This window comes from Argiope bruennichi, chromosome 7, assembly GCF_947563725.1.
Source record: "Argiope bruennichi chromosome 7, qqArgBrue1.1, whole genome shotgun sequence".
NCBI classification, from domain to species: Eukaryota; Metazoa; Arthropoda; class Arachnida; order Araneae; family Araneidae; genus Argiope; species Argiope bruennichi.
The window spans coordinates 108,708,843-108,723,632 of NC_079157.1; the positions used below are offsets into that span (position 1 = coordinate 108,708,843).

The 14,790-nt window shown below is 29.2% G+C and overlaps 1 protein-coding gene across 1 annotated transcript in view; it reads left to right on the plus strand.

Moving 5' to 3' along the window:
* LOC129975524 (ornithine decarboxylase-like) overlaps nucleotides 1–10,718 on the plus strand; it is a 32,564-nt gene extending 21,846 nt beyond the window's left edge. The window contains exons 8-12 of the mRNA XM_056088586.1: nucleotides 793–967; nucleotides 3,532–3,682; nucleotides 8,270–8,358; nucleotides 8,972–9,183; nucleotides 10,637–10,718. Of these exons, the coding sequence (XP_055944561.1) occupies nucleotides 793–967; nucleotides 3,532–3,682; nucleotides 8,270–8,358; nucleotides 8,972–9,183; nucleotides 10,637–10,718 (709 nt within the window). The remainder of the gene's footprint in view (nucleotides 1–792; nucleotides 968–3,531; nucleotides 3,683–8,269; nucleotides 8,359–8,971; nucleotides 9,184–10,636) is intronic.
* Nucleotides 10,719–14,790: the final 4,072 nt, after the last annotated feature.

Consider the following 14,790-nt stretch of genomic DNA (forward strand, 5'->3'; position numbering starts at 1 on the left):
TATTTTCTCATAGATAAACTCATCGTTATTTAATATAGAGCTTGGTGAAATTTTCGTATCAGCCGGATTTCAATAACAATATTACACATGCGTTCTTAAAGGAAAATGGAGAAATCGTTGCTGCTTCTCCAAGAAAATGCCAAAATTTGCACTTCAGTATAGGCTAAGACGTGTTTGACCGAGACCTGGATTTTCATTGTTAAACTCCAAAAATATTTGTTGATTTCGTCCCTTATGATTTCTTTTTATTCCCCAAGCTGAAGAGAATTTTAAACAGAACTAGAATTTAGACTGAATATGCAGTAAAAGTTAAAGTAACTCAGGACAGATAATGAAAATGTTTTTAGGAAACGACAAAGTACTGTTCGAAAAGTGAGAGTGGGAAATCGAGGGGGATAATGCATTGAGTTAAAACCAAATTGACGAGAATAAAAAGTTCCTAAGAATAAAACATGGTTATTCTCTAGCCTATTGTTTTGTTAACACTTTCTATTGTTAAGTGAGATTTGTTATATATTTTTTTTCACGTGACTGTTTTTATCCTCAACCGAGCAATAACACAATTTGACATGTGTTGCAATATGAATTAAGTGCAATGCTTATTTAAGGAAAAAAAAATTTTTTTTAATGAATTATCTTTTTGTTTCAGTTACAAATAGATGTGACGACTCTTGACGTTTCATGTCCCATAAAATTTAAGATTTATTTGCGGTTGCATAAAAACAGTTTTCAGAATTGTTTTTATGTTCACCGAAAAAGATCTTTTTTTTCTTATATTCAAATGTTTTCCAGTTTTCATATAGGCTGCATGATCAAGGACCCCTATGACTATGCGATTGCCATAAAGATGTGCCGAAAAGTATTTGATGCAGCTGAAAAGAAAGGCATCAGCATGTATATTCTCGACATAGGCGGTGGTTTTTCTTGTAAGTCTTCTCAATCCCACATAAAAGAAGCTTTCTCTGAAGTAAGTGTAAAGTTCTTAGGCAATCAGGAACTTAATCAAAGTGAGTGGTCTTCTCAAAACTTTCTCGCATAGTCTGTAGTAAAGATGTTACTCCAGATAACGCCTTGCATGGCATGGGTGTGCAAGTACTACGAAAACTAACTTTGGCACGAATTTACCATTTTTACTGAATTCCTCGTGTGATCTTTGGCGTGTTTTTTGGCGATTAATTCCTGGAGCGTGGATAATAGTACCTAATAATCGAATTTGTGTTTTAGATACATTTTTCCTAAATTATCAAAACAAAAATTTGACACAAAGCTAAAGTTGTAGTCACAAAATCCCATAACGAATTTGATATATTTTAAGTCGTTGCGCTTTTGAGTTATCGCATTTACATGTTCCAGAAAGTGCAGACCGACAGGTCACCCCCTTTGTTGGATTTGACTCAAACTTTGAAGTGTCAGTACAATGTAGATGTTAAATCTGTGGACCGTATTATATATGTCTAGCTCTCTTCGTTTTGTAGTTACCGCCTTAATTTATAATAGAACAACCAGGAAGAACAACTTTCTTTCAATGGGGTTTATTGAAAATTTGATAGAAATCTACGAATCTGCTTCAAACATCCTATACCAAATTTTCATCCATCTAGCTCAAAGCGTTTTTAAGTTAACTCTGTAACATGCATATAGTTTACAAAAATGCGTTTTTCTAACTCAGGCTGGTGTAAGACGTAGAGATTCGTAAAAATCTCGAGTGTGAATTTTTTGAGAATTATAATATTTCCTGTATACTTAGTATACAAGAAGCAAAAAGCCACATAAATAAGTCTGATGCCTGTCTTAAACCAAAATTTTGAATAAAATTAGGCAAAAAGATGTTTGTCCATTCCCAAGAGTACTCTTGAAGTAGATAATTAAACGAGCAGATGTGGTCTCTCCGCATATTCTTTAATAAAGGAATTATCTTCTTTTATTATGAAAAGCAACAAGCATTGAATTGTAAATGATGTGTAATAAATAAATTTCTTTTTAGATATTCAGACTGAAGAAAGTACTGGGATAAAATCAAAACAGTAGGAATAAAGAAAACCAAAAGGAAAAACAGAGAAAAAAATTCCAACAAATATTTTCAATTCAAGTTATTTTTTTAATAAATAATAAATATTCAGAAAGCAGATTAGTGAAAATATTTTAACCACTTTTTCTTATACGTAATATAGAGAAAGTATTGTAATCGTCAAAAAATTCGAGATTTTGGAGAATATCCATGTTTCAGCCCTCTATGAGTTCGAAAAACGCTTTTTTGGAAAATGTCCTTATGTAACAAAGATGTCTCAAAAATGCTTTGAGCTAGAAGAATGAAATTTGGTGTAAGGTCTTTATCCAAATTCGTAGCTTTTTATCAAATTTTGTGCAAAATCTGTTCGAAGGAATTCTGTTTATATCTTTATATAATGTTTATAAATATCTTATATATAATCTTTTCGAATATAAGTTAATACGATATCTACAGAAAGAAAAGATCTAGATAAATAAAATTTGGTGTACAGTTTTAAAGTATATAGCATAGACATCTATCAAAGTTTGAGACAAGTCCAATAAAGGGTTGACGATCTGTCATTTGTCAACGGGATAGTTCAACACCGGAACAATTTAAATATATCGAATTTTGTACTCCAATTTGTGACTGCAATTACATTTTTCTGTCAAATTTTTGCTTCAATCGGTTGCATCTAATACACAATTTGGAATTTTAGATACTATTAACTTCATATCAGGGATAAATCGCCAAAAACTAGCCAAGGATGACACGATATATTCAGTCATTTCAAGTCAAAAGTTAATATTTCGGGACTATTGTACGGCAGTGCCGTGTAAGGCATTTTTTCTGGGTTAACGCCTTTACTAGAGAATATAGGAGAAAGTTTCGGGAGATCACACTGTTTGGTTTCTTACTTATATTTTATTCGCAAATAGCAAGAATGTTATCAGCTTAATGAAAATATTAAGTACAGCAGTTAAGATAATCGGATAAAGCCAAGTATGAGTAGCCATTTTAAATAATTAAAAATTTTAATACTTAGCTCTCTCAATAATTCTTGTAAATAACGAGCCCTTAAAACGGATTTTAAATTGAAATATCTGCATTTTTTTTTTTTTTGGAAAAAATTCAACTGAAAAATATCGAATTTTTCCTTTTGCCCGAATTTGAGAATAGAAAAACTAAACGAAAACGACAATCTTTTTCTTTAATATTATTAAATGCACGTTTTTAAAACGTTACGTTATTAAAATGGTTAAGTTTTTAAAAGTAGTTTAGGGGATACAGATTTTACAAGGATATATATGTGTTAAAAAAAAGATCTCCAAGGTTTAAGATACGTGAAAGTCAAGAATATTTCCCTTGGTTAGTTTTTAAAAAATGTTTTTTTTCTTTCTTTGTATAGTATTTTTCAAAAATGTATTTTCCTTGATTCATTTTTTTTGCCATTTTAATTTTTTATCTTTGAATCCAATATAATATATAGTGTTTTCTCATTTCAAATTATTCCTACATTTCCACTTTGTTTTTCTTGTCAGATAGCTGCAGCCATTAACCAAGTAATCGATGAACATTTTCCTTCCAGAGGGTCATTTAAAATCATAGCCGAACCAGGAAGATATTTTGCTATGACTGCTTTTACATTGTGTAGTAAGATAATCGGGAAAAAGAAGCGATTCATCGATAACGGTAAGTATTTAATACACGGAAAATATTCCGTAAATAATAAATAAAATTCATCAGCATTTCTCTTTTATGAGGGTCAGTTTACCATTGTTGGAACCTACTTGATCGGACCAATCCCGCAACTCCTTCTCATATTTAGATTAAATATATGAATCGCAGCCATTTTTAATAGTTTAAATTTTAAGTAATTAAATTCTAATGAATGGATTTTAGCTGGAGTTGAATTAACATAGAGATGTTAGGTTAAAATGGCATAACATCAACAATTGTGCTTAAAAATAAGGCCAACTAGATATTTTATGATAAATTATTACCTTCTGCCATTGCCTCTTATATAATAAACAAATCCCCTGAATTTTATTTTTCTAATAGATCGGCAATCATTCGTTAAATTTTCAATAAAAAAATAAAACGAAAGAATGACACAAAGAAGTTTTTTTCCGATGCTTCTGTAAATAATTTAGTATAAATTGTAGAAACATGTTAGTAGCTAATACTCCAGATAATCTGTTGAACAGTCATATTAAAGCTTGTGCTATTGAGAAATTATACCGTTACAACCTTTTTTTTTAATTACTAACGATAGACATTTAAATGGTGCAATATCAAAAAATAATTGGGAAAAAAACAATGGAACAATTATTAATACTATTGAACTATGAAAAATCATGAATACATACTTAAACTCAAAAAATAAGGCACAAACTATGAATTTGAAACAAGAGATCGGAAATTAAATAAAGATAAAATAAAAATGCATATGATTAAATTCTAGGAAATTTTTTTTTCCAGAAATATGTTGTCATTTTGATTTAACTCAGAATACACAGAATACCGGAGATATTCGTGTATTATGAATGATATTTGAGTCTAACTATAGCGTCTTTGAATGATTTAATCCTATATTACGGCATGGTTACTAAGAAGCAACATGCTTTATCGCCTTCTGTGGTAGATCTACAACTCCGAAAGCTTTACATAAATGTTATAAGCATAGTAATAATGAAAATAAATTTCTAAGAGTTAATCAATTAAATTCTATGAATGTGCAAATATTATAGCTTTGAGCTAGACGGTTGAAATTTAGTATAGTGTCTCTACTGCGAATTTGTATATTTCTACCAAATTTTAGATAAAATATTTTCGGAGGAAGTCTGTTATGTCTAGATATCAAAGAACAAGGGAGATAATTATAAAACGAAAAGAGCTAAATGGATAAAATTTGGTTCGAAGATTTAACATCTAAAGTGTAGATACCTGTCAAATTTGGAATTGAATCCGTCAAGGGGTTGAACTCTGTTGGTCTGTATTTTTGCATGCATGTAATAATAATAACTCAAAAATGTAAATAAATAAAAGTATTTGGTATGGGATCTCATGCCTCAATAGAATCATTCCAAACTTAGTTTTCTTCAATTTTCGTTTCAACCGATCTGAAAAAAAAAAAAAAAAAAAGAATTTTTGATACTTGTGTATTAACCGCATTCAAGCGTTTGATCGTCAAGGATCGCTCGTTTGATTCTTTAAAAATGCTAAATTCTAGCCGAAGATTGATATTTTATTACTATTGGTGGCACTTGGTATGCTATTAATACACATATTTCGGTTTTTTTAATACTATGACTTAACTTTAATACTATGACTTACTATGAAGTAACTTATACGTATGAGACTGAAAATAAATGAGCACTCAGGCATGCACAGGCTTGTCCAAGGTTCACAATTTTATGCTGTAGGAGAGAGATAGTACCTTTATTGGAAATGATTAGAAAAAGTTTCGGGGAAAACGCTCCCCTTGGGTAATATGTCAGATAATTAATAAAAATAACCTAATTTTTTATTTTTATGCTTAAGTATTTTAAAAATAAAGTATCATGCTGATTAAATGTTGTGGTTGCATTTCAAAACTTGAATATACTTTTTATATCTAACTTTTGAATGCTTACAAATATATTCTTCATACAAATCAATGATTAATTTATTTAAAATAAATTTCCAGTTGAATTCATTGTAAAAATTAAATATTTGTAAAGAAGGTTAGTTCATGAGATGAAAAGATTACTTATGTTGAAAATATGTAAAAGTTACCATTGCAACGTCCCATAAGTATTTAGTTATGTATCTCTTATTTTTTAAGATAGGAGCAAAATGATGTTTCATTGATCTTACTTTACTTGTAATTCTTTATTAAGGGATGCTCTGAAACGATTACAGTTTCAGTAAATTCTCTTTTATTTAATGGCCACTTCATGCATTCATTGAGTACATATCTGTTTTCTTACCATGCAAGTAATTTCGTATCCTTTTTGTGAACCACCTTTTACATACTGCTGTTGTATGGCATAGACTTGACGGAGAATGGATATGTTGTCTAAAAATATATATCTGATGGAAGGAAAAAATGTTGATTTTAGGTTGGTGTTAATACTCTTCTCAGCGTTTATTCTAAAATTAATGAAGTCGAATTACAGCATTTGCATTCCTAGATCACACTCCTGTGGGATTCTTTGTCTTCTCTTTTATCCAATCTTTATGTAGTACTCTAGTATCACTCATGCATCCTCCCATCATTCCCAGATATTGATTTCTTGATTTCATCCTTTATTAATTTATCGATCGATAGTTTGTTCTTTTTCCAACTGTCTTCTATTCTGCTGCCGTTTTTCAGATGTTACATTTTCGTAATATAACTTTTCAGTCTAGATTTGAATAGTCAATTCATATCATTCTGCAAATGACAAAATCATCAGATCCATTCAGTTCATATTTCATAACATCGGATGACACTTTTTTTTGTACATATATCTTATTTTTACTCTTTTATTACCATCTTTTATGCACTTTTTCATGCGCCTATCCTTAAGTTGTTTTATCCACATTTTCCTTATTAAAAGCTTAAATAATTCTGATGTTTTATATATATATTGTACTTTTGACAAATTCATATCCCTATATATTTCATTTCCAATTTTTTCGCAAGAAAAACCATCCTGAATCTTTTCTTGACTGAGTAGTTGCCACTTTCCCAGAGAGACAGTCATTTTTTAAACTTTCTTACAATATCAATACATCAATAAAAGCAATAGAATGGATGAGTTTTTTAAAAATTTCCAGCAATGAACATTTAACGCATCATTAAAACTTTTATTCTGTACAGATATGGATTTTATCTACGAAAGAAATAGCCAAACTGATTATACCCACTTTTGATCTTGACCAGCTGCAGTCATTTCAGTGGTTCCCGGAGCAAAAATTATCATTTGTTACTGCAATCCATTTTTTTACTAATTATTTTTCCATACGATTAAAATGAGCATTCTTCGTGTGATGCAAACATTTCACTCCTGTTTTAAATTAAATTAAACATTTATTTTTCTTTAAATACATAATTCATTCCTACGTGTGAAGTGTAACACCTTTAATAAGAATTAAAATTTGTAAAACGTCTGTAATTTAGCCCTCATTTAGAATAAAACTTTAATCGATACTTTTCAATACTGAGGATCATTAAGTAAAATTTTTAGAAACTTGTTAAAACGTTCTTAACTATGATAGTTTTTACTTTCTTGTATGTGAAGAATTACGACTACTGCAAAAAAAGTATTGCAATAATCAAAAATGTGAGTTCTAAATTTTGTCGCATACCCGTGTTTCAGACTTCTCCGAGTCTAAAAACCATATATTTGGATTCATGTCTGTATCTGTGAATATGATATTCGAAAACGTTTTGAGTTTGATAGACTAAGTTTACTACGTGGTCTTAAATTCAAATGTAAGCTTATTATGTTATTTTAAAATCAAATTTATAGATTTGCATCAGAAATTTTAAAGAAATCCATTTGAATAAAATTCTTCCGCTTGATTGCCTTTCGAGTGAGTGCAAGTGACGTACTCATATGTGAACATTGCAAAAGCATTTTCAAAACGCAGACTGATCAATCGGTAAAACTTGGTGCGATTTTTATATCTGAAGCACACATCCGGATTAGGATTTGAACCAAATCTGTCAAAACTCTATTACGTTGCACATTGACGTACATGTAAGAATGATACCCCAAAATTGCGGCTACTTAGATAAATGAAATTTGAAAACACCATAATAATTCTTAAAATTTTTACTTAAATTGGCCATATTATTTCTGTATTAAATTTTAGTTTTAATAGATTAACTAAAAAAGAGTTCAAAATGCATGCTTAGCTTTTTACAAAACATTACAAAATACAGAAGGTTCATATGTGGGACTTGGAAAACAAAATTCCTGTATACACTGCTTTGTTGAAGACGCAAAATATTCAAATGGAGGGAGAATGGAAGGGTCAACACATATATTATAGAGTATTGTAAACTTTGTCAGAATGTTTTGAAATACTGTAACAACGAGAAATGAATAAAATGTTATGGGTAACATATTTCATTCTTAATTGACAAAAAATAGTTTTCTATTAATTTTTAGCCTGTTCAAGTATTTTGAAGAATTTTGTTTAAAATAATGTTATAGTTTATTGTTAATAACAATTTACTGCATTGATTTTTTTCCTTCCTGCATTATAAAAATGTTTTTAGCTTTAAATTGCCTTTATTTTCTGTAGAAGAGGATACCATGTACATCATAAACGAAGGTGTGCACGGCCTTTTCCTTCTCACAATACTTCATGATGTCAAACCAGTTATGAAAGAGGTAAGTTGAATTGGACTAAGTTTATAAAATATTTTACTTTTATTTCTGTATAAAAATGATACAGAAGCTTGTTTATTATCGAAAAATGAATAAGAATTTTCTTACCGCAAATGAATACACTGTAAAAAATTGAACTTATACTCATATAAGTGAATTATATTTTGTTAAGTTATTTTTGCCCATTTACTTATTAGAAAGCATAATCAGCTCTAATACATTATGTAAAGATTTATATATATGTAGAGGGATTCAAAATGAATGCAGATCCCTTTAGAAAAGCATTATCGAATATGCCGGATGGATGTACAATAGAGTGCTGCTCACCAACGCTTGAAGCGGATTTCAGTCATTTTAAATTAATATTTCGATTGCCGACATAAAGCATGCAAAAGGTTTTCGAATTCTAAGATGGCGGATATGGCCTAGATTAAAAAGCCCCCCCCCCCCCAAAAAAAAAAAAAAAAACGTGAAAAGTATTTTCATATTATTGAAATTGGAATAGCATCGTTTTCAGGAAACTTATGTATAATTCTATCATTTTTTTAATAAGCAGACTCTTTTTACACAAAACTAAATTTGAAACTTCTTGAAGCGTGCGTGACTATTGTTTCAGATATCGTCTAGTTCTAAACCCAAACGGAGTAGTGTTTGGGGACAGTCGTGTAATCCATCGGATGTGGTCTTGGAAAAGTGCATGATGCCCGACATGAAGGTGGGAGACTGGATTGTATTTGAAGAAATGGGAGCCTACACAACTGCTTGTGCCTCAAACTTCAATGGATTTGAAAAGACTAAAGTGGAACCTGTTGCTTCTCAAAAAACACTGTAAGTCTTCATTAAGTTTTTTGTTGTGCGAATAATTCTAAATTGAATCATTTCTAAGTTTTATGTATTTAAAGCAATTCCATTAATTTTTCTTTTTCATATACCAAAAGATCATAGTTGTTCAAAGACTGGGAGAAACTGTTTTGATTGTCCATAGATATGATCCACAGATGCGAAATTTCAATGAATTTTCTTTTTTAGCTTTATTGAGAGTCTATTTTTTTTATCTATCCTTGTGCATGTGAATACAACTAAGAAAACAATATAAACTAGAAAAAATTTGGCGCATTCTATTATTATCAGAATTATTAATCTGGATTAAATGAAGGACCAAATCCGCTGAAAGATACAAGAAAAATTGAGAAAAGCTTTTCTTTGGTCAAAAAATGAAAGCAAAATAATTTGCTAAAAATAATGGTTGCAAACGTTAAATGTGCAAATGCGAGTTTATTCTATTGCATTTAATCTTTTATTTTACTTATTGATTTTTAATATGATTCTTATATATTTATATATATATTTTTTATATATTGTTATATATTTTTATACCGATCATGCTAGGATTAACAAAAAGACTTCCTACACATAAACACGAACAGTAAAAATATTACAAGTATAAAGAGACTAGAATTCTGAAAAGCCACTTACATCAGGCAGGCAATATTATTTTTAACTTTACTAGGAAATTTAAAAAAAAAATTATGTTCTTAAAAGATCGTTCTTTTTGATAGAAACCAGAATAGAATTGAATTTTTTTAGAGTAATAATGGATCGCTTCTTAGAATGTTACATGAAAATTTGACGGATGATAGTAATTGACAGTCATAAAAATTAAATACTGGTAATGTAATAGTTATCAAAATAAAGATTATTGAAATCTGGTACATATATTGCAATACATATATTAAAAACTGAATATAGTATATTGAAAACGTAATCTGAATATATATATATATATATATATAATATGTGTATTAAAAATATAATACATGCCTTAATTTTTGACTACAAATTTTTTGATAATTTAATTGAATCATGAATTCATTATTTGGCGTTATTCTTATGTATTGTAAAGAAATTTTACAAGTGTTATGAGCAGATAATGCTATAAAATGCTTAAGAGAATTGAAAAATTTCAAATATCAGAATTTATAAATAAAAGACAATAAACAAAGAGGTATTAATTCTCACGGATCTTTCCTAACGAAATGCTGTTGCCACTGAAATTAATCAGTTTCTGTAATAAATATAATGTATAATTGTTTTCATCAAAATAATATATATATTCAAGAAAAAACCTCAAATTTCCAATTATTTACGTAAATTATTTTTAATTTTGAAAGCAAAAGTATTTTGTATATCTCAAAAAGGAAAGGAAAAGAAAACTTACATATTCACTTTGATGTTGTCTGTTTTCTATATTTAATCATTTGAAGTACGATTTTTTTTGCAGGACTGAATTAGAAAAAATGGCTGGATCCAAAGCGAGTCAAATTTTATACGAAGAAATCAAACTAAAGGAAATGGATAACTAAATGAAGTGATCACAAATTTCAGTTGATTTAAATTTTATTTTTTATCTGATTAAAGTTTTTAAAACTTTTTATTTTTAAATGAATGATGTGCACGTCTTAATAAATTATTTTTAAAAGAAATGGGTACTTCTAAGTTTTCCTTTAAAAATATAACAAAAACATCGATCAAGCTACAAGTGCATAAAATAATACAATAAAAGTATTGTCTTATGAAATGTGCATTACATGTAGGAAAATCATAGAAAAATAGTGCACAATTGACAATTCCACTCATTATCAAAGTACGAGCTTTAGGATGATCAATTTGAACAGCGGCCTTGGAATGAAAATGTTTTGAAAACCGTATTCAAAGTCTAACCTTTTGAGCCTTTGATTGTTCAGAAATGATTGATTAAAGCACTGGAGAATGTTTAGTCAACAAGAGATATGGACATTAGGATAAAACGAAAATGGCCTTAATTTTTTTTTTTTTTAGATTTTAGTTTGGTAATAGTGCGGAAAAGCTTCCTTTTAGGTTCAAAAATAATTTTAAAAAATTTGGTTGTAATATTACATTATTTTGAGGTGCCGCAAAAAGCTTGAAAAAAATTGAAAATTTTATAAAAAGGAGTTTAAAATCAATGATGTTTAAATAAATTTAGTTTGGTAATAGTGGAGTAAAGTTAGATTTTAAGTTCAAAAAGAATTTTAAGAAATTCTGATTGCAATGCGACAATATCTCGATGTGAAAAAAAAAGAGCTTAAAGTTTGTAAGAAAATTTGAAAAATTATAAATTTTGATAAAATATTTTTCTGAATTTTTCGTTCATATAATGTTACAAAAAGATGATTTTAAATACACATACAGTGTCTCACAAAAGTGATGGGACACTTGTGCTTTACAAAAGGAAACTAATAAAATAAATAAACATGTACAAAAATTTTTTGGGTGTGTTTCATATTTAAAGTTAGTAACAATTATTACATAACATACATTTTGTAAAAATATTAAAATATTAATTTAATAAAAATAGAATTGTTTAGAATGGAACAAAAAATGGCTCACATAAGTGATGGGACACTTACTTTTCCATCAAATATTTATCCAAAAATTTTACTTTTTAAAAGTTTTTAATATTTTGTTGGATTTCCTTTTATTTTTAAAACATGATTTAATCTTCTTGGGATGGATTCGACTAATTTTTTTTGTGATTTCTGGAGTGATTTTACCCCATTCTTCTTGAAGCACCAATTTTAATTGTTGTTTTGAAAAAATGGCGTGTTTGCTAATTCTTGATTTCAATTCTTGCCAAATATTCTCTATGGGATTTAAGTCTGGAGATTGTGGTGATGTTTTTATTATTTCAGGAAAGTTATACAGCAGCCAGAGTCTAACGTTCAAAGAAGTGTGCTTGGGGTCATTGTCCTGGTAGAATTTAAAATCGTTATGAAGGTTCAATTTTCGTGCTGAAGATTTCAAATTTTGCTTTAAAATGTCAATATACTTGTACTGATCCATTATACTGTCAATAAAAACAAGATTACCAACTCCAGCGGACAACATACACCCCCATACCATAACTCCTCCTCCACCATGTTTTACTGTTGGCACCAAGTTCTGTTTGCGAAATTCTTGCCTGGGTTTTCTCCACACCAAGATTCTACCGTCAGAACCAAATATATTAAATTTACTCTCATCAGCAAATATAACTTTATTCCAGTAATCAGAATTCTTATTTATGTTGGATTTTGCGAAAGCTAGTCTGAGTTTTCTATTCTTTTCACTTACGAAGAATTTTTTCCTGGCTACTCTACCGTGATAGCCAGCAGATCGAATTACCCTTCTAATAGTCTCAGGATTAACAATTATTCCATATAATGCTTGTAAATCAGCAGCAACTTTAGGAGCACTCTTTCTTTGATTTTTTTTAATATTTCGAACGATAATTCGCTTTATTCCAGTGGATAGCTTTGATGGTCGGCCAAGTCTTCTTTTATCCTGCATAATATGATTCTTTTTATATCGTTTAATGATATTGAAAATTGTTGAATGACTCAAGTTAACTGTTTCAGTAGTTTTTCTAATACAATTTCCACGTTCAATATGCAAATTAATAACTAATTTTCGAATTTCAGGCGAAGTTTCTTTCCGTTTAGCATTCATGGTTGCACAGAGCTAAAAAACACAAAAATTCCAAAAGAAACTGGAGAGAAATACTGCAGACGATTTTATAAATTATTGCCAATTGCTTTTGAGTAAAAATAAAACCACCAAAAATATTTTTATTGCTTATTTCAGACGATTTTTGTTGCATATCTAATGGTGTCCCATCACTTATGTGAGCTATTTTTTGCTCCGTCCTAAACAATTGTATTTTTATTAAATTAATATTTTGACAAAATGCATGTTATGGAATAATTGTTACTAAATTTAAGTATGAATCACACCCACAAAAAATTTGTACATGTTTTTTAAAAATTTATTTTAATACACTTTCCTTTTGTAAAGCACAAGTGTCACATCACTTTTGTGAGACACTGTATATAAGCATCACAATTGGAAAAAAATCGAACAGATTGCCAAATCAACAAGATTTTCGTTACTGAAGTTAGTGAAAATAATTAGAAATTATTCTTCGAAAAACACGAAACGTGCCTGATTGGCTGTAAGTTTTATACATCTACTACGCTTTCTAATCCTTCACAGCCATTTGCTAATTTTTTGAAACTATTATGCTAATCAGTATTTTGACGTCATTAATGCGCGCGCATTCCATATTCTCCTATTCTCTGGCGTCGCTTTTCATTTGCTTTTTGTCCTTGAGTGAGTGATGTGATTGCGGAGTTCGGTTAGTTTGTGCTCGATTGTGATGTTAATTTTTTTTTTTTGCATTTGATTCAAACGCATTCTTTCATTGAACATTGGATTCCTCTGCTGCTTTCCTACATTTTTGATTCTATTAAGTATTGATAGGAGAAATGGAAATTTAGCGAGACCCAAAGACTATGAAAGAGAAATAACAAAAATATCAAATACGTACCTATATTCGAGCTACAAGTACTTCTAAACTGCTGCCTTTTTGGACTTTTCTGTTGCGTATTTCCTGTAAGTTCATGTTTACTCATTTAAGTCATATTTTTATTGCCACGCTCTATGATAATTGATGTAATGCGCCTTATTTTGTGATTTTAATTATCAAGTACAAAATGAGTATTTTGAATGTGTATTTATTAACAGTTTTTTTACCCAGGAAATAAATTGTATTTCAAGGCGCAATTTCCGTTGAAAGTACAGAATCGCCCATTGCTTGGCGCGATTTTCAAAAGCGTTAACATGCCACGCTTTCGCATCTTCTAAAGTTTTGATTATCACAGTTATGACTTTTGAAAAAAAAAATCGCGCCAAGCAGTGGTAGATTCTGCACTTTGACACAATTTTTAGTTAATCGGCATTAAAGATAAAGTAATTTTTATAATATAGCATAATATGGGTTATTATTCTTTGAAGAGACTGATGTTAAATGACTTAGAGACGCAAGGATATTTTTAAATATTTCGATTATGTTATTATTTATAAATATTTCGAAATTTTTGATTAAAAATATTTTATTTGAAAGTATCAATTTTAAAGTGTTTTAAGTTAGTCCCTGTGCATTTTTATATAGCATTGAAAATGAATTTAATCTTATTACTCTATTGATTATCTCGTTTAACTTTTTATCTTCTCCAAACAATTGTTTTATGCTCAAAAAATTGTTTTAATTTTAGAACTCATTACTGTGTCTCAATTCGTAATTTTTAAAAATTAAGACCGTTAAGATGCATAAGCACAAATTTTGATTCTCTTGTGTATTGCAAATAAAATATAAAATAAACGAAGATGGGTTTTTTTTACATTAGTGTCATTGTTTCAATAATTAAATTATTTGGGGGGGATTTTTTGATTGCCGTTAATCACCATTTTGCCTTTATAGCAATCGAATGGCGCCAAGTTGTAACTTTAAGACATTTAAGTCGCTAACTGTTAAACTTTTTTCGTAAATTTCTAGTACCCGATTCCCCTGTTATACCGAAATTGAGTTATGGTATAATT